At 41.7% G+C, this 21,260-nt stretch overlaps 1 protein-coding gene across 4 annotated transcripts in view; it reads right to left on the bottom strand.

Moving 5' to 3' along the window:
- Positions 1-21,260, bottom strand: part of LOC128099140 (chromatin remodeling regulator CECR2) — a 114,558-nt gene that overhangs the window by 21,810 nt on the left and 71,488 nt on the right. For 3 of the 4 annotated variants that reach the window (XM_052720844.1, XM_052720841.1, XM_052720842.1), the window contains exons 3-8: positions 18,720-18,903; positions 17,495-17,634; positions 15,946-16,050; positions 13,804-13,853; positions 12,771-12,940; positions 5,850-5,933 (exon numbers count right to left, since the gene is read on the bottom strand). In XM_052720844.1, the coding sequence (XP_052576804.1) occupies positions 5,850-5,933; positions 12,771-12,940; positions 13,804-13,853; positions 15,946-16,050; positions 17,495-17,634; positions 18,720-18,903 (733 nt within the window). The remainder of the gene's footprint in view (positions 1-5,849; positions 5,934-12,770; positions 12,941-13,803; positions 13,854-15,945; positions 16,051-17,494; positions 17,635-18,719; positions 18,904-21,260) is intronic. The other variant, XM_052720845.1, reaches the window with a different exon arrangement.

Genomic DNA, 21,260 nt, shown 5'->3' with positions numbered 1-21,260 from the left:
CTGTGTGAGGGTGTCAGATCTTGGAGGTAGAGACAGCTGTGAGCTGACATGTGGGTGCTAGGAATTGAACCCGAGTCCAATCAGTGTTCTTAACTGCTGAACCATCTCTCCAGCCCTCTTTTGTGGTTCTTAAAACCAGTTTAAAGATTTACATTTACTGGGGCTAGAGAGACGGCTCAGTGGTTAAGAGCAATGGCTGCTCTTCCAGAGGACCTGAGTCCAATTCTCAGCAACCACATGGTGGCTCACAACTATCTATAATGAGATCTGGTGTCCTCTTCTGGCAAGCAGACATACATGCAGGCAGAACACTGTATACATAATAAATAAATCTTTTAAAAAAAAAGAGAGAGATTTACATTTACTTTGTGTGTTTTGTCTATGTGAGTGTATGCATGTGTGCAAGGGTGCCTCTCAGAGACCAGAAAAGAGTATTGGATCTCTCGGAGTTATCTACATGGATTCTGGAAACTGAACTGGGATCTTACAGTAGACCAGGAAATGCTCTAACTGCTGAGCCATCTCTCTGGCTCCCTTGAAAAGATTTAGATTCACACTTGACTCAGAATTTGGACAAGGTTTTGTCTAGGGAGTGGGTGGACTTTTCAATGGCTGTCCTACTAATTTTGTTTGAGACTGAGTCTCATACAGTCTAGGCTGGCCCAGAACTCCTGGTCCTCCTGCTGCTACCACCTCCCAACGGTTAGGTTAACAGCATGTCACCACACCTGGCTTGATGTCTTATTATTTAGCTACTTATTTATTTATTGTGTGTGTGCCATAGTGTGGATGTGGAAGTTAGGGAAATTTGCAGAAGCTGGTTCTCTCCTTCCACTTTCTGGGTCCCAGGAATTGAAATCAGGTCATTATGCTTGGTGGCAAGTGCCTTTACTCAATGAACCCTCTTGCTAGTCCACTGTCATAACTTAAATTCTTTTAGCCTTACTTCAAGGCCAACTTGGGCTACACAACAAGATCTGGCCTCAAAAAGCCAAAGCCAAACCAAACGAAAAAATGGATTTTCCTTCCCCATGAAAGGAGCCCACAAGGTTCGGGAATCTAGTCCACACGACACTGTTATTTACTGATAAAGAGCCTCAGCAGAATAAACGAAGTGCTTTACAATCTTTTAAAAAATAACAGCAGGCAATCTGCCTACTGCGAGCTGGCAGGGGGAAGTCTCTGAGTATTGAACCTGATCACCGCCTCCTACATAACTGTCAGTCAGTGTACCAGTTAGGTTTCTGCGAAGGTGACTGAAGCCAGTCATTTAGGAAGGGAGGAGCTTACTTACTTAAGGGGCTGTCCCCACCACATGGCCTACAGGCAAGTCTGTGGGGCGTTGTCTTGATTAATAATTGATGTAGGAGGGTCGAGCTGATTGTGAGCAGTACCACCCCTGGGATGGCGATCCTGCATTGTGTAAGAAAATAAGCTGATGGGCTAAGGAGAAAATGGACTCCCTCAAGTTCTCCTCGGATCTCCCACCAGTGCTGACACATGCACACCCCCACCCCAAACACAATAAATAGATGTAAAAAAGTTATTTCTATTAATAAAAAAAGAGAGAAATAGTCACTAAAGATTGGCTCTAGCCGGGTGATGGTGGTGCACGCCTTTAATCCCAGCACTCGGGAGGCAGAGCCAGGCGGATCTCTGTGAGTTCGAGGCCAGTCTGGGCTACAGAGTGAGTTCCAGGAAAGGCGCAAAGCTACACAGAGAAACCCTGTCTTGAAAAACAAAAAACAAACAAACAAACAAAAAAAACACAACATGAAGATTGGCTCTAGCAGACAAACACAGAAACTTCTAATTTTCCTTTTTCCATTTCCCAAATGATATGATTATATAGATGCTCACCATGCCTGGCATAGTGAATTGTTTTAAAAATCTATTACTATAAGCACCAGGTATTGTGGTGCATGCCTTTAATCCTAGCATTTCAGAGACAAAAAGCAGGAAGATCTATGTAATTTTGAGGCCGGCCTGGTCTATACTTTAAGTTCCAGGCCAGGTGAGCTACAGAGTGAGACTTTGTAACTGAAGGGGTGGGGGTGGTACATTAATATACACACTAAGCATTCTGGACATTAACAGCTAGTAACCTGAACTGATAGCATCTTAAGCCCAAATTTGAAAGTTCTCCAAATCTTTTGCCAACTAAGGTAAGAACCTACACTACCTTTGCCTGACTGGCTCTGTCATGGAGTTATGACCCCTCCCTCTAATTTTGATTTCTGAGTCTCACAATGTAGCCCTGTGTAGATCATGGCAGCCTCTAACTTTAAGTGAGTATCCAGCTCCTGCCTCTGATGTTAGGATTACAGGAAGAGCAACCATGCCCGGCAGAACTCTACCTCCATTTTTCATTCCCTCTGTTCTCAGATCCCTATCTGGAATCACTTCCACACTTAGCATTGACATCTATGCATTGAAAACCCATCTTTGCCTCACATTTCCTAGGCCTGTTTCCTCATGGGAATCTCTCTCTACAGCTACTTCACAGAAGTGATACCCGAAAAACACATCTGGGGGTTTGAGGAGACCCAGGCTCCACACCAAAAATCTGTCTGCAAACCTCTTGTGCTTATTTTCAGAATGCTTCCATTTTAAGGCAAAACATGTGCTCATGAGACAACCTAAGCAAAGGGTTTACTTTTTCCTCCTCCCTGTTGGGACTCATTTCTTTTAAGATTTTATTTTTATTTTATGTGAATTTTTGCCAGCATGTATGTATATGCGCCTCATGCCTGTGAAAAACAGGGCATCATATCCCCCGCCCCCAACTGGAACTGACATGTGGGTGCTGGGAACCAAAATCAGGTCCTTTAAAAATCCAAGTCCTCTGAAGAGCAGCCAGTGCTCTTAACTGTTGAACTCTCTAAGTCTCAGGACTCACTCCTGTTTTAACTATTAAAGAACCCCTGGCTGGCAAGATGTTTTATCAGGTAAAAGGTACTTGCTACTAAACCTGTTGTTGCTGTTACATGGTCTTAGTCATGTAGCCATCTCTCCAGCCTCTCAGACAGTCTCCCACTGCAAATATTTCCCCTGTAATAGAAGTCAGCTGAGTGTGGTAGCATAGAAGTGGATTACCATCAGGAGGCTGAGGCAGGAAAATCACTGAATGTTCAAGTCCACACTGGGCTATATTTTGAGTTCCAGAACAGTCAGAGCCACCTAGTGAGATCCCATCTCATAAAAACAGAGAAAAGTAAGTGGTAGGTGCAAGTGCTATAGTGGTTGGTGTTTAAATGCCTTATAGGTAAGAAAGAGTCCTACTAGAATCCTGACAGCATCTTAATGAGATGCTAACAAGGAGCCACTGTGAAATCCTCCAAAGAATTGCTAACTAGAACTCTAGCTGAAGCAGCGCCCAAGCTCTGTACTCCAAGGCACGGGTCCAGATTCACTCTTATCCTTGCCACCAGAAGCATACCCGAGATGACACCATCATAAACACGCACTAAGGCCTACTGACAAAAATACCTCAGCAGCCCTAATCCCAGGCTTATCAGTGTCTCTGCACTAATATTTCCCCCAGAAGCCACAATTAAAAGACTCTTTGAGGCAATTAACACGGGACTCCTGGGTGGTTGGTGCCTGCATACACAAAAAGCATCAAAGGACCAAAGACTTTCTGCTCTGAAAACAAGTCAGTTTCTCTAGGATAGCATGTGTCACAACACAAACTACACAGGGTAGTTTCCTTTACTTTAAACTAACAACAGAATTTAAAAACAACCCCTATAAAGAGGAAAAGAAGTAAGAGTGGCCAAAAGTTAGACTTCTGCTTGCAGCCACAACAAGGTTTTAGTGGTGGTGAGACTGCCAGGCAATCTGAGGTATGAGTTAGGGCATGGAGGACTCCCTGAAGCAGGTTCAAGGCAATAAAGCGGTAAAAAGAACCTACAAGATAGGAGGAGCTGGAAAGTACTCAGAACTAAACTGGGTACCAGCAACAGAGGCAGTTCCTCCCAAGCTAAGGACTACCAGGGAGGAGGTGGCAAGCCAGTCACTGCGGAATTGTCAACCAGAAAGTATGTAAGGGTTAAAAAGGAGCCACGTGTGGTGGTGTGCACCTCCTAGCACTCAGGTGTCTAAGGCAAAGTTGTGAGTTTGAACAAGCCTGGCCTGCTTACGTAATACTTTGTTTCAAACAAACCAAAATATAACTATAAAAACTAATTAATGCCCCTTCATTATTTATGGGAGGGAGGGGGAGGGCTGAGAGAATCCCACTCCAGGTTGACCTTAAATTTATGATCCTCCTGAACTTTTGCTTTCCACAACAGTAGGACTACAGGCTTACGATATTATGTTTGGCCTACAGGAAAATAAAGTCAATAAAAATTTACAAAGAGCTCAAGGTCTCTGCTATAGCACCATGTTGACATTTTCATTTAAGAGCCACAAAAACATAACTGCAAGGCAAAAGAGAACTCCCAACTTCATAAGCTAGCACAAGACATGGTGACAGAGCAAAACAATTGTGACCTGAGGTAACCTTTTGTGTGACTACTAACTTCACTACATGCGATGGAACATAGTATCAGGAGATAAACAGAAGGGGAGAGAATATGATAAGCAAGCCAGGCTTTGAGAAGACAACAAGCAGACTAGCAACATGCTACAGAAGCCTTTTGGACAGATGCAGTGGCCTCCTGCCACCTTCCTGGACCAGAGACAGGTGCGGGGGACAGCCTTCCCAAACCTTCACCTTTCACTGCACTCACGGGTGCATGCTCACCAGCCAACCCACCGAGGAAAAAGTACACCTGTCACTTCCCGCAGCAGCACACTAGCTCAAACCACGAGCATTTAATGTGTGCTACACAGTCAAAAGCACAAACAGACCTGGCTTTTAGGTACTCCTTGGAAAAACTAGTCGTTTTTAATCTAGCTGTTGCCCCCAACTTTTGTTCCCATCTGATGAAGGCTCTTCTCCAGTACAGAATGTGAATGCTTTCCTGCCCTGCATCTTAGGAGACAGAGTGATCAACTAGACTTCCTGGCAAGCACTTCACTCTTAAGCCGCTCATCTTGCCTGAGACAGCTGCATGTAACAACAGCCTCATTTCTCCTTACTGAACACAGTATAAGAGCTGGGAGACTCCAGAAATTAGTTTTCTACATTTTCCCACAATATATCACAACATGACGGCCACATCCAAATACACTCTGTTCTTTGACCATACTATTCCATTTTCTGCTTTGGAGCTTTTGTTTATATTGCTCCTGTTGTGAGAAAGACCCTAGGCTTTAATTCCACACCCAATGCCCACCATCAGAATTCTAGCCATCCCACACACTAAGGCCAAAACACCTCTGGTCTGCTTAAATCACCCTTTCTTTGCCTGGCTTCAATTTTTTCCATCTTTGCATTCATGAACTTCTTTTATCTATCACAGAACTTATTCATATCTATGTTAGATTGAATATGTGCCTGTCATATGTTGTATGATATATGATATAAGAATGTCACCCAATCTTCCATTTTTCTATCTTCTTTTCCCAGAAAAACACTATACCTACAAGAATCTTTCTTGAAGCTGGGCAGTGGTGGCCCATGACTTTAATCCCAGCACTCAGGAGAAAGAGGGAGGCAGATCTCTTAAAGAGTTTGAGGCCAGCCTGGTCTACAGAGTGAGTTCCAGGACAGCCAAAGCTACACAGAGAAACCCTGTCTCAAAAAATCAAACAAACAACAACAACAAACCAATCACAAAAACAAAAACCATTTGAGATTAAGTTTTTTTTTTAAGGGCATAATAAGTAGGAATAAAAGCTATGAAATGAAATGGAACTACTCTTTTCAAATACACTTTTTTACTCTCAGACACACTCACCTCTAGCTTGATGGATTTGATGGACAGATGGTCAGACATAAACCTATGTTGCAATTCTGGCTTTGTGCGCTGTGGACGTTTTCCCTACAGTAAGAAGTGAGGAAAAGAAAGGAAAAGATAGATTAGGGTGTTCTCAGCTACAGCTACTGCTGCCGCCATTGCCGCCACCACCACCACCACCAGCAGAATGGCCATCGAGGCACACCAGTAACTAATTTATCTAATAGGGGACCAAAGGTGTCCATCTTTTAGGACGATAAGGGAAAACAACTATTCAGCTGGGTAAGGTACTAAGCCAGTATATTTTCTTAACAAGAGGCAATTCAAAAGCCACTGACAACCAAGCATTTCCTATGAAAATTCATCACTGGAAAGAGAGGTTAAAACCTTAGGAGAACTTTCTCTAGCTAGATGTGATAGGCACACATATAACCTCAGCATTTGGTTGGCTAAGGGAGGAGGATTCTGAATTTTAGGCTAGCCTGGGAACAGAACCAGGCACTGTCTCAGAAAACCCCAAACACCACCACCAAAAACCAAACCAAACCAAACCAAACATCCAAAACCCCCAAAACCCTCTTCAAATGACAAAGAGCAAACTATTTTATCACATTCACCTGAGGGGATGGTTCTGAAAGAAGCACAAGGAGCACCTGACTCAGATGGTCTTTAAAGGCAGGAAGAGATGGCTGGCTCAGAGCCTGCAGGCACCTACCATCAAGCCTGACTACCTGAGTTTGATCTTTGAGACGCACATGGTGCACTGTGACACACACACACACAAAGTAAAAGAAAATGTAATAACAATTTAAAAGTAAGCTCTAGGTACTCATTTCTGCTTGCGCACACGCGCGCGCGCGCGCGCGCACACACACACACACACACACACACACACACACACACACACACACACACAGAGTGGGGGTGTGGGGGGGGGGATTTGGTTCCAAAATTGTTTAATGAAAAGTCTTAACTTCCTGAACATTAAGTAAATTAAGGCAGGAAAAACACAACCCTCTCCATGACAACAAGGACTGGTTCAGACAGTTTAGACACACTGCAAATACAGCGTTTCTGTTTTTAAGATAGAATACGCAGTTCCCAGAGGAAACACAATCACAAGTACCAAAGAGGTCACGATCGTCTACCCTCTTCAAGTACTTCTTCAAAGCTCCCTAGACAGTCTCTTCCTCAAGAAGCCCATAAGAATCTCATCGCTTCCACTTGAGATCTAACTCCAGCACATCATGTTTCAAAAGGAAATCTTGCCAACTTACCATAGAAACAGCACAAGAAGCTAACACCAGTTCACTCCAACTTTGTCAGATTAGATGGAAGAGGTGGATGCTGCTCTTGACACAGAGGGTGATCATTTCCTGCATATATTGCCACCAGCTTTCCCACTTCAAATGTATGCAAAAAAATCTGACTACTGCTGCCTCTCAAATGCAAAGAATAGATAAAATTTATGCATCAGCACACCCATCTACTACCAGCTTTTGTGTACCTACATTTAAATGTTTATAAGCCACCATCCACCAACAAACACTTTCAGTAGTCTACACCCACTTTTTTTTTTTTTTTTTTTTTTTTACACTGAACATGTTTTATTGAACTAAATAAAAAAACTGAGGTGGGGGAACAGGGCAATGAACAGAACATTAGAGAAACTGGCTCATTTTAGTCAATGTTAGGAGTCAATGTCAGGATATGCCCCTGGCCTAGTCATTAAGTTGGATAATCTCCAGCATCACTGTAGTTTATAACTATTGGTAGTTATGTTTTCTGCAAGACAAAAATAATTTACAATTCTATAAAATCTATGTCTCAATAGATGTCTATAGGTTAGCATATAAACCCAATCTTTCAAATATAATTAAAAATAAATGATAGTACTGATTCTGTATGTTCTTCAAGGTAATCTTTAACTATTACAGAGTTACCTACCATTTGCCTTATTAACAATTTGATGATGTTTGTATAAAATTCTATTATACCATAATATTTATAAGCAAAAGTTGAGGAGTAACAATATAAAAAAATTTTTTTTTTGAGACAGGGTTTCTCTATGTAACAGCCCTGACTGTCCCGGAACTTGCTCTGTAGACTAGGCTGGCCTGGAACTCACAGAGATTCACCCGCCTCTGCCTCCCAAGTGCTGGGATTAAAGGCTTGCATCACCACCGCCTGGCTAGTAACAATAATTTAATCCACATTAGATGCTTCAGGAAGGTGTCTCACAATATCAGGATACTAAAGAATTTAATTTTAGAGTTGGAACAAATAACAAATATTCTCAGAGCATTTGTTTATGAAGTAGTATGGGTTTATACAGTAATTGTAAAATTTACTCATCATTACAACACCTCATGGCCTTGACATGATAGGAAGATTACATTACTACAAATAAATATGTCAACAGACTCTATATAAACAGATACTACAACTGATCCACATGCAAACTTTTCTTCTTTCTGTTCTTACTAGTATCACCTTCAGTTTGGACTATCTCAACTTTTACTATTCAAAGCAGGTCTTACAGCTCCCCATATGAAAAAAAATTATGTTTCAAAATTTATGTGTATGTATGTTCCTGCATGGATTTATGCTCACGTATTTATGCATACCACTTATGTAGGTATCTATGAAGGCCAGGGGGGATACAGATCCCCTAGAATTGAAGTTAAGAGGTGGTTGTGAGCTGCCTGATATGAGTGTAGGGAAGTGAACCTGGGACCTCTGATAAGAGCAGCAAAGATCTTAACCACAGAGATATCTCTCCAGCCCTTCTCCAAACTTTTATGTTTATTATCCTATTTCCTAAAATTTATAAATCTTCTAACTCTCTATATGGATTTACTTTGTTAAGAAATAGAGATATTACTGTGCAAGGTGGCATACACACCTTCGATCCCAGCACTTGGGAAAGAGAAGCAGAGTTTCAGGCCAGCCGGGGATACAGAGTGAGACCCATTCTCAAACAAACAAACAAAAATAAAGATTTAGCTTCTAAAACTACCTATCATAAACAATGGAATGACTGAATGGGTTCTTTTATTTAATTCCTATAAAAAGCTTCTTCATAAAGATAGTAGTTTGCTAATCAGCAAACTGAAATTGCGATTCAGAGAGAGCATGTACCAACTACAGGTTCACCAGATTACAGCAGCTAAACAAAAACATCTGAAGAGCCAGTTCTTTCACAATTGCTCTTGACCACTACTCAGGGTTTTTCTGTGTGTCCTTTACATACTGTTTAAGACGTAAATCTGATGACTGCTTGTATCACATTCTTTTGTAATGATAAATCTTTCCATTTTCACATATGACAGAAACTTTTTCACTGTTATTTTTTGAACTAGGATGGGATGTGGTCAATTAATAGCCAGATCAAGCAAATAAATAGAAAAAAGTATGGAAGCATTCAGCTTTAAGTGTCCCACAATTCACTAACTCCAGGGTACCTTACCAGGGAATTTTCTGTGATCTGTTCATGAACACCTCTTAAACTTTCATTTGACTTATTTTCAGTAAATGTAATCTCTTAGACACACTTGAAAATCAAAAGCACTGTTGAGTCAAGCCCCATTCAACCTTTTTCTTTACCCCAACTTGACAGCCAAATTTTCAGGACTACCAGTTTCCTGGGAGCAGGCTGGAGCCCTGGCTTGGCATGATCTTGCTGTGTAGACTAGGTTGTCCATGACTTCTGCTAGAATTAGTTGTGCTCCCCAGCTTCAATTTTTAAAAAAGAGTTTTTATTTTAAAATTATTACTGTTAAGTGTGTGAGATTGTGCACATGCCTGCAGAGGTCAGTGGATGACTTTCAAGAGTTATTTTTCTCCTTCCACAGTGGGTTCCAAGATTCCAAGAACCAACCAGGTTCCAACCTGGTTGCTAGGTTTATGTAGTGTTTTTAACCCACTGAGCAATCTCAATAGCCCAATAATTTAAAAAAATTGAAATTACATCTTATTACTTACTGTGCATGCATGTGTGTATTTGGGTGTGTGTGTGTTTGTGTGCATGTGATGATGAAAGCCAGGCTTAGTGGCACACAACTTTATTCCAGACATACAGCAGGTAAAGGCAGGAGGATCTCTTTGAGTTTAAGGCCAGACAGGGTTACATAGCAAGACTATCTCAAAATAAAATCCCCCAAATGGGTTAGAGATGGCTCATCACTTAGGAGCACTGGCTGCTCACTCTTCCAGGTGACCCAGGTTCAATTCCTAACACTCACAGGATGGCTACAACTACTGAGTAACAACAGTTGCAGGGAAACCAACACCCTCTTTTAACTGCCATGAGCACTGCACAGACATGGCACACAGGCATACATGCAGGCAAAAACATCTACTGACATAAAAATAAAGACACAATCAGAAAAGCTGTGATCAGCAGCATGAGATTCCCCCAAGGTGTGGCCTATTAATATTCTGTCACATAGTACGGTTGGGGAATCACCTGACATTCCACCCCCTTTAACAATTCCACGTAATTCTGCCTTAATTATCCACAACCTTAGTGTGTGTGCGTGTGTGCACACACTCACGCACGCACTTATTTGCACAAGCTGGAGTATGTACAAGGTTAACTGAGGCTGTGACTCTCTCTGGTAATACAGCTCTTGCAAGAGCAGGATGGGCTTTTAACTGCTGTTTATTATTGACAGGATCTTCCACATTGCTAGGCAGCACTGAGGTACATTCTCATATTCATCTTCTTTCTCACTGGACACCAAACCCAGAGCTGTAGCATGTTACATAAGCATCTACCACGAAGCTGTAACTCTAGCCCTTTTTCCGTTTGTTTGTTTTTCTGAGACAGGGTTTCTCTGTACACAGAGCCCTTGATGTCCTCGAGCTCTGTAGACCAGGCTGGCCTCGAACTCTGAGATCTGCCTGCCTTCCAAGTGCTGGGATTAAAAGCGTTCTCCAAAGACAGAGTGTCACTATGCACTCCTGGTCTGCCTGGAACTCACTTTGTAGACCAGGGACACTTCAGAAAGGGGGCAGGATGATTTTTAGAGCCAGAGGATCAGGGAGTTTGCTGTGAGATTGTATCTCCTAGTAAAGTCAGAAGCTATAGCCATAAAGTCTCACTGACAGGCTGCCCAAACAAGAGCAAAACAAGGACAACACCAATGACATGTCAAAGTGGATGGGGAAAAGTCCACAAGGCCTCAACCCAAGACAAGAACTACAGACAACTCTGGAAAGCTGTGAGTGGGAGAGGTGGTCCTCCTCAGGGAAGAGCACACCAATTGGTTGTCCAGTGCCAAATGCTCAGTGAGGAGAGCACTTGCCTAGCACGCTCAAGTCCTAGGATTTATCCCCCATTTTGCAAAAGCAAATTTGTTGCTGTTATATTATACTGGACAAGGGCTTCCAAAATAGCATTATTAACATTACAGTCTAGGTTTGGCCTAGACTTAACAGATTATAATGTATTTTTCATTTGGTGTGGAGGTAGCTCTCACATGCCAGTATTAAGAAACTAACATGGGGACTACTAAATGACACTGTGTTTAATTTCATCAGGAATGGGGATTAAAGCTATCAATGAAGTCTAAGCACTGAGAAAAAGTGAACACAAAGCTCCACTCCTAACAAAGAAGCTATTGGCAACTGATACCTGCTGGAAAGAGAAGGGCGGGATCAGTTTTTTCCAATGGGGTGTCCCTGGGCATATCAATCCCTACCTGAAGAGCCACAGGCAGCTAATGGTTGCTGGAAGAAGAGTCATGTTCATCAGTGGTATAGCCAATGATAAGTTGCTTTTGCTCAATTAAATAAACCCTCTACTCATGCAAGTAACATGAAAAAAGAACATGTGGAACATGAAAAAAGATATGAAAGTAGAGGGAGACTTGTTGGGAGGAAGGGCTTCAAAAGGTGTAGGAGGAAGAGAGAGGACAACCTGGACAGGGGTGGGGTGGGCGTGCATGGGGAATTGTGAAAGTATACTATAAACGCATAAAATCACTAAAGAATAAAAAACTGAAAAAAAAAATAGGGTTTCACTCTGTAGCCCAGTATGTTCTGGAACTATGTAGCTTAGGCTAGCCTCAAACTCATGATCTTTCTGCTAACCCTCTTGAGCACTAAGTACTGTTAAGTATCACTAGACTTGGCTTAAAAACAAAAGGTGTGTGTGTGTGTGTGTGTGTGTGTGTGTGTGTGTGTGTGTGTGTGTGTGTGTGTGAGAGAGAGAGAGAGAGAGAGAGAGAGAGAGAGAGAGAGAGAGCGCGCGAGCGAGAGAGCATATATGTGCACATGAGTGTAGGTGCCCATGGAGTTCAGAAGGTGTTGGATCCCCAGGAGCTGGAGTTGCAGGGAGTTCTAAGTCACCTGACCTGGGTGCTGGGAACTGAACTTAAGCTCTCTGTAAGAGCAGCAAGCACTTTTAACCCCTAAGCCATCTCTCCAACCTGAAGTCAGGTTTTTGAACAACATTCATAGGGGGGAGAAAAAAGTGACAGAAAAATGTTTGAAAAAAAAAAATGCCATGTGTAAGGTGTATACAGATTGAAATAGACAGTTCATATAGGTTACAATGAAGTCAATGAACCACAAACAGCTCTGGTGGCGTCAGGAGAGGAATTGGCACAGCCCTACAAGGACACATGGTCATCAAAGGCTGATGCTGTGAGGGAGAAACAAGTTAGGTCCTGAAATGATCATTTTGTTGGGGAGGAGGGAAGAGCAAGCTCAGGCCACATTTCCCGGTGACAGTTATAGAGAAATGAAGGCTGGTTCCAGTCATTCTAAGAACTGGTGGGTTAGACATGGGACTTCCAGAGGTAAGAAAACATCATAATCGACCTGCAGGGTTAAGAACAGCAGGTGAAGGAGCTCACTATTAACATCCAGTCCTACCAGGAACAGAATGAGACCTGATAAGCAGGGAGGCTCTACCTTCTGGGCAATCATGTTACAGATTTCAGGCAGGAAGTCCTCACTGAGCAGCTTGTAGAGTTGCCGCTCTCGGAGAGAGGTTCTCTCTCGGAAGCTCTCAGTGACCTGTCTCCATTCTTCTTCCGTTTGACACAGGAGCCACCAAGTACCTTGGCCTGGCCCTCGGGACCCTACAAAGAAAAAAGAATGGGACCTCAATATGTTGCCCCTCAAAGAGACAAACTCCAGAGATCAAGTGATCCTCCTGCCTCAGTCCCCAACCACTGGGGTTACAGGTACTTTACATGCCTGCATGATAATGTATACTTTTATTATTTAAAGAAAGAGACTAGACTTAAACTCATATGCATACTTTTGATTTTTTTGTTACTGTCATTGTTTGTAACTAGACAAATGCCTGCAAAAATAAAACTATAATTATTGTCATTTAAAGAAAAATTTAACACTCTAGAAATGCTTAAAAATATTAAAATGTATTATTTCTCTAGAAAATGGTTTTGAAACTGAGGCTGTAGAAATGTATTCCTTATCTTGGTTATTTCCCTCCAAATTTAAAGGATCTGAATTACAGAATTAAGCTCTAATCAGAGTTTAGGCATGGCGCATTCCTTTAATCCCAGCACTTGGGAGGCAGAGGCAGGACGATCTTTGTGAGTTTAAGGTCAGTCTGGTCTACAGAGTGTGTTCCAGGACAGAACAGAGAGAAAGCCTGCCTCAAAAAACCAGAAATAATAATAATAATAATAATAATAATAATAATATCTAATTATGTATATACACATACATGCATATTAAAAGGCAGCTCTCCAAGAAGCCACTTGCCTATCCAAATGTCTGAGTCTTTAATATACTGTGCCAGGTAACAGAACAGAACTAGTTTTGATCTAGGAGATGGAGGATGGAGAAAGAATGAAACAGGGACCAAAAACCTGGAGGCCGCTGGAATCACCCTACCTACTGAAGGATATGTTATCACTGTAATACATGTATGAATTGTGTTGATTTGATAGATAGCAACAAAGATCATTATTACCATTTCTTGTCTGTAGGTCAGATGCCAAGGAGTTTTCTTCCTGTTTTTCACTGAAACAAAGGAAAAAGAGAAAACAATTAAAACAAGACACTGACATGCCCAAATTGTTTGATCTTTCTTGCAGGTATGGACTCAGTTAACACAATGGTGGCTGGGGACGGGGTGGGCTGTCAAAATTCAAAGTTAGGAAGACTAATTCTAATGAGAAATAAAAGTAGGATGTATGGTAGGCTTGATGAGAAAAGAGAAGTACTGAAACCCAAGTATCAAGGTTATGGCATCAGCACCAATGAAGAGAGAAGTGATACTGTCAGAGTTCTCTCTGACTTGTGGCTACACTAGGGAGGACACGTTCCCTTACCTTTATCTAAGGAAAGTGCCAAGAGAATGAGTTAGGAAGTTGAACTGCCTCTGCTCAAGGTCTCTCACTTACCAGTAGAGGGTAGTACAAGCCGTATGTACCAATACAATGACTCTAGCTTCCCAACACTAAAGTAGGTATAAAACAGTTTTCTGTCTATAGAACAGTATGTGGACATCTCAGGAGATCCCAAAACAGATTCTGAATACATAGTTCATAAGTGACTACTGGACATTTTCCACAAATACCACTATGCAAGAAATAGGCAGCTGTAATCAACTTAAATTTAACTATCTTACTAACCATGTGATTTCTTAAGAACCCCTTCCATTACCACCTCTTTATCATAGCCTTGCTATGTAGTCCAAACTAGCCTGGAACTTACAATCCTCCTGCCTCAGCCTAGGAATATTTCTTCGTTGTAAGGGGAGGAAAAATCACCGAAATTGCCATTGCCACTGCAAATATATCTAAATTAATTAAGTAGAACTTCTAATCTCATGAGAAGAGGCTGTTTATTATGTTACTAAAAATGTTAAGGGCCCTAGTTTGATCCTCAGCACCTACATTTCTTTTAAAAAAGCAAAGTCAACCAATGTGCTGACTAGTTTCGTGTCAACTTGACACAAGCTAGGGAACCTCAATTGAGAAAATGCCTCCATAGGATCAGCTGTACGGCATTTTTTTTTTTTTTTTTTTCCAATTAGTGATCAATGGAGGGGGGCCTAATCCACATTGTGGACGATGCCATCCCTGGGCTGGTATTCCCAGATTCTGTAGGGAAGCAGGCTGAGTAAGCCAGTAAGCAGCACCCCTCCATGGTCTCTATATCAGCTCCTGCCTCTAGGTTCCTGCCCTGTCTGAGTTCCTGTCCTGGCTTCCTTCAATGATGGACTACGATGTGAAAGTGTAAGCTGAATAAACCTTTCCTCCCCAACTTGCTTTTTGGGTATGATGTTTCACTGAAGCAACAGAAATCCTAATAAGACAGCTATGCTTGTAATCCCAGTGCTAGGAAAGTAGGCCATAATCAAGAAAGACACCAACATCAAGCTCTGGCCTCCATATGTTTGCACCCCGACCCCACATACTCATACACAAAAGTAATGATATATGAAATTTCCCAGATGTGAAAGAATGTATTTTTCTCTCCTAAAATTAAATACAAAATTAAAAATTCAAAAAATATTTTACATTTTATCTTTTCTTCATTGTAGGAATGTCCATGTTCAGGCACCTTAATTACTACAGTAAAAGAATTAAGACCTAAACCTAGAATAATATATAACTCTATTAAAAGGTTAATTAGTCAATGCTTGGTGGGGTATGCTAGGGAAAGGAACCCTGGTCCTTGGGTATTCTACCACTGCACTATAACCACAGTCCACAATAATTAACCATGGAATTAATTTGCCCCACATTCTTGTGGTATAGACAATTTTAAAATGTACACTAAAATGAATGTTTATCAAATACCATTGGTCAAGCACAGCCTTCGTTTTCTTGTATGGCTACGTGCTGTCCTGTTCAGTTTAATCCTCACTAAATGAACAGCCATCATCCAATAAAATAACAGGCTTAGGGAGGCAGGTAACTTGACAGACAGAGGTCATGCAGACAGGGTTGCTTGAAAATTTCCTGTGCACTCTGGCTCAGGTCTCCATAAGCAATGACCTATGTCCTCTCCACACGCAAGTAAAAATAATAAAGACAAAGAGTGAGGTGAATTAAGGTTTTTTCCAGTATGAGAGCTGTGAACACAGACCAATGAGATTTCTTACCTTGATATAATCTCCTCCTGTACTTTTTTCCTTTTTGGAGGCCTTCCTCTTCTTTTGCCTGTTTTTCCAGGAACATTTGAGACATTTTTTTGTCTTTCACTTTCCCTAAGAAACAGTATCATTAAATAGAAATGTTCTGGTATGGTACTAACAACTAATACAGGTTTTGTATTAGTAATTACAGTATTCTCTGCCACAAGGATACAAAACTGGATTATGCAAAATAGGAGAAACAGGGAATAGACAGAGGGATTACCAAAATGTGGAATCAAGGACATTTTGTAATATCCAACCCCTTGCTAATAGCAAGCACTGCTCATAGCAGTAACGAAGTCTCAATAAAACCAGAGTTTAACATCATTCTAGACACCATGATAATGAGTCATCTGCTCTTTGTTTTTTTGTTGTTGTTGTTGTTGTTGTTTTGTTTTTCAAGACAGGGTTTCTCTGTGTAGTTTTGGTGTCTGTCCTGGATCTCGCTCTGTAGACCAGGCTGGCCTCCAACTCACAGAGATCCGCCTGGCTCTACCACCCCTCCCACCACTCACCACCACGCTGGGATTAAAGGCGTGCGTCACCACTGCCCAGCTTGACTTCTGCTTATTTAGGAAGCACTTAATACAAGGCTTATTTTGCAGATATCATGTGAGATTCTGCCTTAATGATGGCAGATCCTCAAGTTCCTAAGGCAGATTATCAATCCTAATAGGAAAAAGAAGCACTCAAAGCCTGCTGTATTAAACAGTCTGTGGAACTGTACAGGTACTTACTGGGAATCTCTTATGTATACCTGTAGCAGAATATTTGTTTAACTATGTAAAGATGTTTATGTTTTACCTTACCTGACTACGATTGGTCTAATAAAAAGCTGAATAGGGAGAAGGTATAGGCGAAGTGTCCAGGCAGGAAGAGTAAGTAGGAGGAGGAATTTAGGTCTGGCTGGCTAGCCAGCCAGGCAGTCAGGAAGAGGCAGGAAAAGTAGGACATATAGAATGAAAGTTAAAAGGCCTCAAGGCAAAATGTAGATGAAGAGAAACAGGTTAAATTAAAAGAGCTAGCGGGACAAACCTAAGCTAAGACTGAGCATTCATAATTAATAATAAGTCTCCATGTCTTTATTTGGGAGCTGGTTGTCGGCCCAAAGAAAATGCCAGCTACAAATACTTCATGTTCAAAACACATTATTTTCACTACAGTCTTATGGCAGAGGCTATAGAGTAATTCCTTTGTATTTCTGTATGAAACTCCTGCCACCCTGCTGCAGGCATGCCAATACAACTAATAACTGCATTGGAAAAAAGAAAGTGCTATATAATTCTGATACATTAACTTTCACAGCCCCACCTCACTCCCAACATACACATACAGGGTTTCTCTATATAACAGCCCTGGCTGTCCTTGAACTCATTATATAGAGCAGGTTGGCCTCAAACTCACAGAGATCTGCCTGTCTCTGCCTCCCGAGTGCTAGGGTTTAAGACCATACCCGGTCTTTTTCATAGCATTCTAAATAGAGCACTTATCACAGCCCTTACATTAGAGACAGTACCTGCTCAAGGAGAGTTCTCCATTGGACCTTCCTTGTACTGGGTCTTCTTTGTACATTCGTGTCCCATAGAAGTACCAATAGAGTGCACCTGAATTGTCTTCACCCAGAGGCTCTACTCGGAGACTGTCTGCATCTAGACCCTGGGCAGAACAGGAATATGGATTTGTAAAAATGAGAAACAACATAAAACAGGAGAAAACTAAATGACAATTCAAAATTTACACTTAGACACACCTCATATTTTACAATGCCAATATGCTGTATTTTCTATCAGGATAGATGAAATGCAGACAAAACAGAATGTGGTTCTGCACTCTATCTTTTCCATAATCCACAGAAACTAGGAAAAAATATTTTGCAGGTACCCATGGAGGACAAATAGAGTATTGGATTCCATGAAGCTGGAATTACAGGCAATTGTGAGCTGCCCAAAGTGGGTGCTGGGAACTGAACTTGGGTCTCCTGGAAGAGCGGTAAGGACTTTTAACTGCTGAGCCATCTCTCTACCCAACATAGCACCTTCTTTATTCCAGCCGAGATCCAGTGAAGCAATTCCCAAGTATTCCAGGGCACGATCTGTACTGTAAGTGCTCAGCAGGGACTGCACTAAGTTATATGAGTTATGTGTCTGTGCACAGAGCTCAACTGAGAATCGATACATTTAATCAAGTGATTGAGTAGGATTAGAAATTGATCTCCCAAGCCCTGGTGGCACACACCTTTAATCCTAGTACTCAGGAAGCAGAGGCAGGCAGATAACTGTGAGTTTTAGGCCAGCCAGAGCTGTTACCCAGAGAATCCCTGTCTCAAAAAAACAATCAATCTCAATCTCAACTCTCTCTCTCTCTCTCTCTCTCTCTCTCTCTCTGTGTGTGTGTGTGTGTGTGTGTGTGTGTGTGTGTGTGTGTGTGATGTCTGTATAGTTTTCGACTGTCAGTTTAATTACAGAAAAAAATTCAGTGGCAAATTCATTGCTATTTTGTGTGAAGACAGGATAATAAGTAGGTTCTCCTGTGTGAAATGAAAAGAAACAAATTTAAAAGCCATACACCTGCATGGCTTGCATTCCTTTCGCCACAAGGGCATGTTGTGTATACAAGTCATTCTTAATTAAGAACATGAAGACTACTATGAACAAGCTAAACTCTTGCTTCTTAATACTTTCAGATTTCACACTCAAAATGCTGCCTTTTTCCTGCTCTAGAAAGGAGCTTGCTAGAAGTACCTTGAGAAGATCAAAGACATCATCTGCATCTAGCCGGTAATCACAGAGGCGATGCAGGATCTCTACCCGAGTGCGCAGAGGAAGGTCCTGGAAACTGGCTTCTCTCAGAGGATTGGGCTTTCCTTCTTCAAGCTCCCAACGATAGTTAATGATGTCTTCCAGGTAGCTGTGGAATGTCTGAGGCCTAATCAAATGGCCCCAAACACATAAAGACATTAATATAAAACAGAAGATGGGGAGAGGAAAGTGATAGGTTGATAGTTTATAATAAAAAAGCAGTCAGAAAAAGCCTTTCACTGAAAAACTTTGTATTAGACTATTACTTTATTAAATCCCAAAGAAGATAAACTGAATCAAAAGAAATTTTTGCCAGGTGGTGGTGGCAGACACCTTTACGCAAGAGGCAGAGACAGACAGATTCCTGTGAGTTCAAGGCCAGGCTGGTCTACAAAGCAAGTTCCAGGAGAGGCAGAGCTGTTGTTATACAGCGAAACCCTGTGTGTGTGGTGGTGGTGGGGGAATGTTCACATAATCGGTTATCTTACTTTAATTCTGGTCAATGGTGTAAAATGTAAACAAGAGGCAACAGTCCCACAGAGTTACCTAAAAATATATGCTTTAAAATAGGGGGTGTGACTTAAGATAGTACATACACATACAAAACACCCTCACAGAAACATTCTGCCCAAATGCATTCACTGATATTTCAGGTTAAGATGTAAAGGTATAGAAAAGCATCTTAATACCAAGTTACTCTAATGTGAACTCATACTATATACTAATTTTCTTTCTTTTATGCTGGGTATAGTGGTGCATGCTTTTAATCCCAGCACTCGGGAGGCAGAGGCAGATGGATCTCTGAGTTAAGAGCACTGTTCATACAGAGGACTTAAGTTTGGTTCCCAGTGTTCATATCCAATGGCTTACAACCACCTCTAAGTCCAGTTCCAGGAGATCTGACGCCCTCTTCTGGCCTCCAAGACCCAAATGTGTCTTACACACACAATTTCTAAAAAGCAGGTTACCTATAAAATATAAAGCTGGGTAGTGATGGCTCATGCCTTTAATCCCAGCACCAAGGAGGCAGAGGCAGGCTCCGTGAGTTCAAGGCCAGCCTGGTCTACAGAGAGAGTTCCAGGACAGTGTGGTGGTATTGTGTTCCCCAAAATATTGTGTACTCTAATAAACTTATCTGGGGTCAGAGAACAGAAAAGCCACTAGATACTTAGGATAGGCAGTGGTAGCACATGCCTTTAATCCTAGCATTCCAGAGGCAGAAATCCATGTGTTCAAGGATATAGCCAAGCATGGTGACTCACGCCTTTAATCCCAGAAAGCAAGCCTTTAATCCCAGGGAGTGACTGTAGAAAGGAAAGATATACAAAGTGTGAAGACCAGAAACTAGAAGCATTTGGCTGGTTAAGCTTTTAGGTTTTGAGCAGCACAGTTCAGCTGAGAGCCATTCAGATATGAGGACACAGAGGCTTCCAGTCTGAGGAAACAAGATTAGCTGAGAAGTTGGCCAGGTGGGGTTAGCTGTGGCTTGTTCTGTCTCTCTGATCTTCCAGTATTTACCCCAATACTTGGCTCAGGTTTGATTTTATTAATAAGACTCTTTGAGATTCCTGCTACAGGACAGCAAGAGCTACACAGAGAAACCCTGTCTCAAAAAAATCCTACACATTAAAAATAGAAATTAGGCCGGGCGGTGGTGGCGCACGCCTATAATCCCAGCACTCGGGAGGCAGAGCCAGGCGGATCTCTGTGAGTTCGAGGCCAGCCTGGGCTACCAAGTGAGTTCCAGGAAAGGCGCAAAGCTACACAGAGAAACCCTGTCTCGAAAAACCAAAAAAAAAAAAAAAAAAAAAAAAAATAGAAATTAATGATTAAAGGACAGAAAATATATGCCATACAGATAAACAAAGGGAGCCTAAGAAAAATGAACAGGGTTGGAGGTACAGCCCAGCGGTACAGCACTTGCCCACTGTATAAGATGCCCTGGGTTTGAATCACAACTCTAAACAAGGACAGAACAGACTAACTAACTTTTGAGGGTTAGATACCACATACTGAATTTAAATTTTTATGTGGATTGGGCCAACAAGATGGTTCACTGGATAAAGCTGCTTGCTGTCAAGCCAGAAGACATGCGTCTGGAGCCCCATGACCCACATGGTAAAAGGAGAGAATCAACTCCTTCAAGTTGTCCTCTGACCTCCGTTCACAAGTGCTGACAAGCATACACACAATAAATTTAAAATTTTTTAAAGTTATGAGAAAGTACAGCAGACTAACAATGGTAAAAAGCAATCTCTCTTTCCCCTTTTTTTGATGGAATCTCAATTTGCCTAGTCTGTGCTTGCCTCAAACTTACTATATAGCCAAAGATGATCCTGAACTCCTGATCCTCCTGCCTTCACTTTTACCTCAAGTGTTGGAATTGCAGGCCTAGGCTGCCATGTCCAGTTTATGCATTGCTGGGGATGAGGAATTTGTATATCCTAGGCAAGCACTCTACCAACTTAGCCAAATCTCCAAGTC

The sequence above is a fragment of the Peromyscus californicus genome, unplaced genomic scaffold (assembly GCF_007827085.1).
Source record: "Peromyscus californicus insignis strain IS unplaced genomic scaffold, ASM782708v3 Scaffold_6__1_contigs__length_162567912, whole genome shotgun sequence".
Lineage (NCBI taxonomy): Eukaryota > Metazoa > Chordata > Mammalia > Rodentia > Cricetidae > Peromyscus > Peromyscus californicus.
This window is presented reverse-complemented; position numbering and strand designations above follow the sequence as displayed.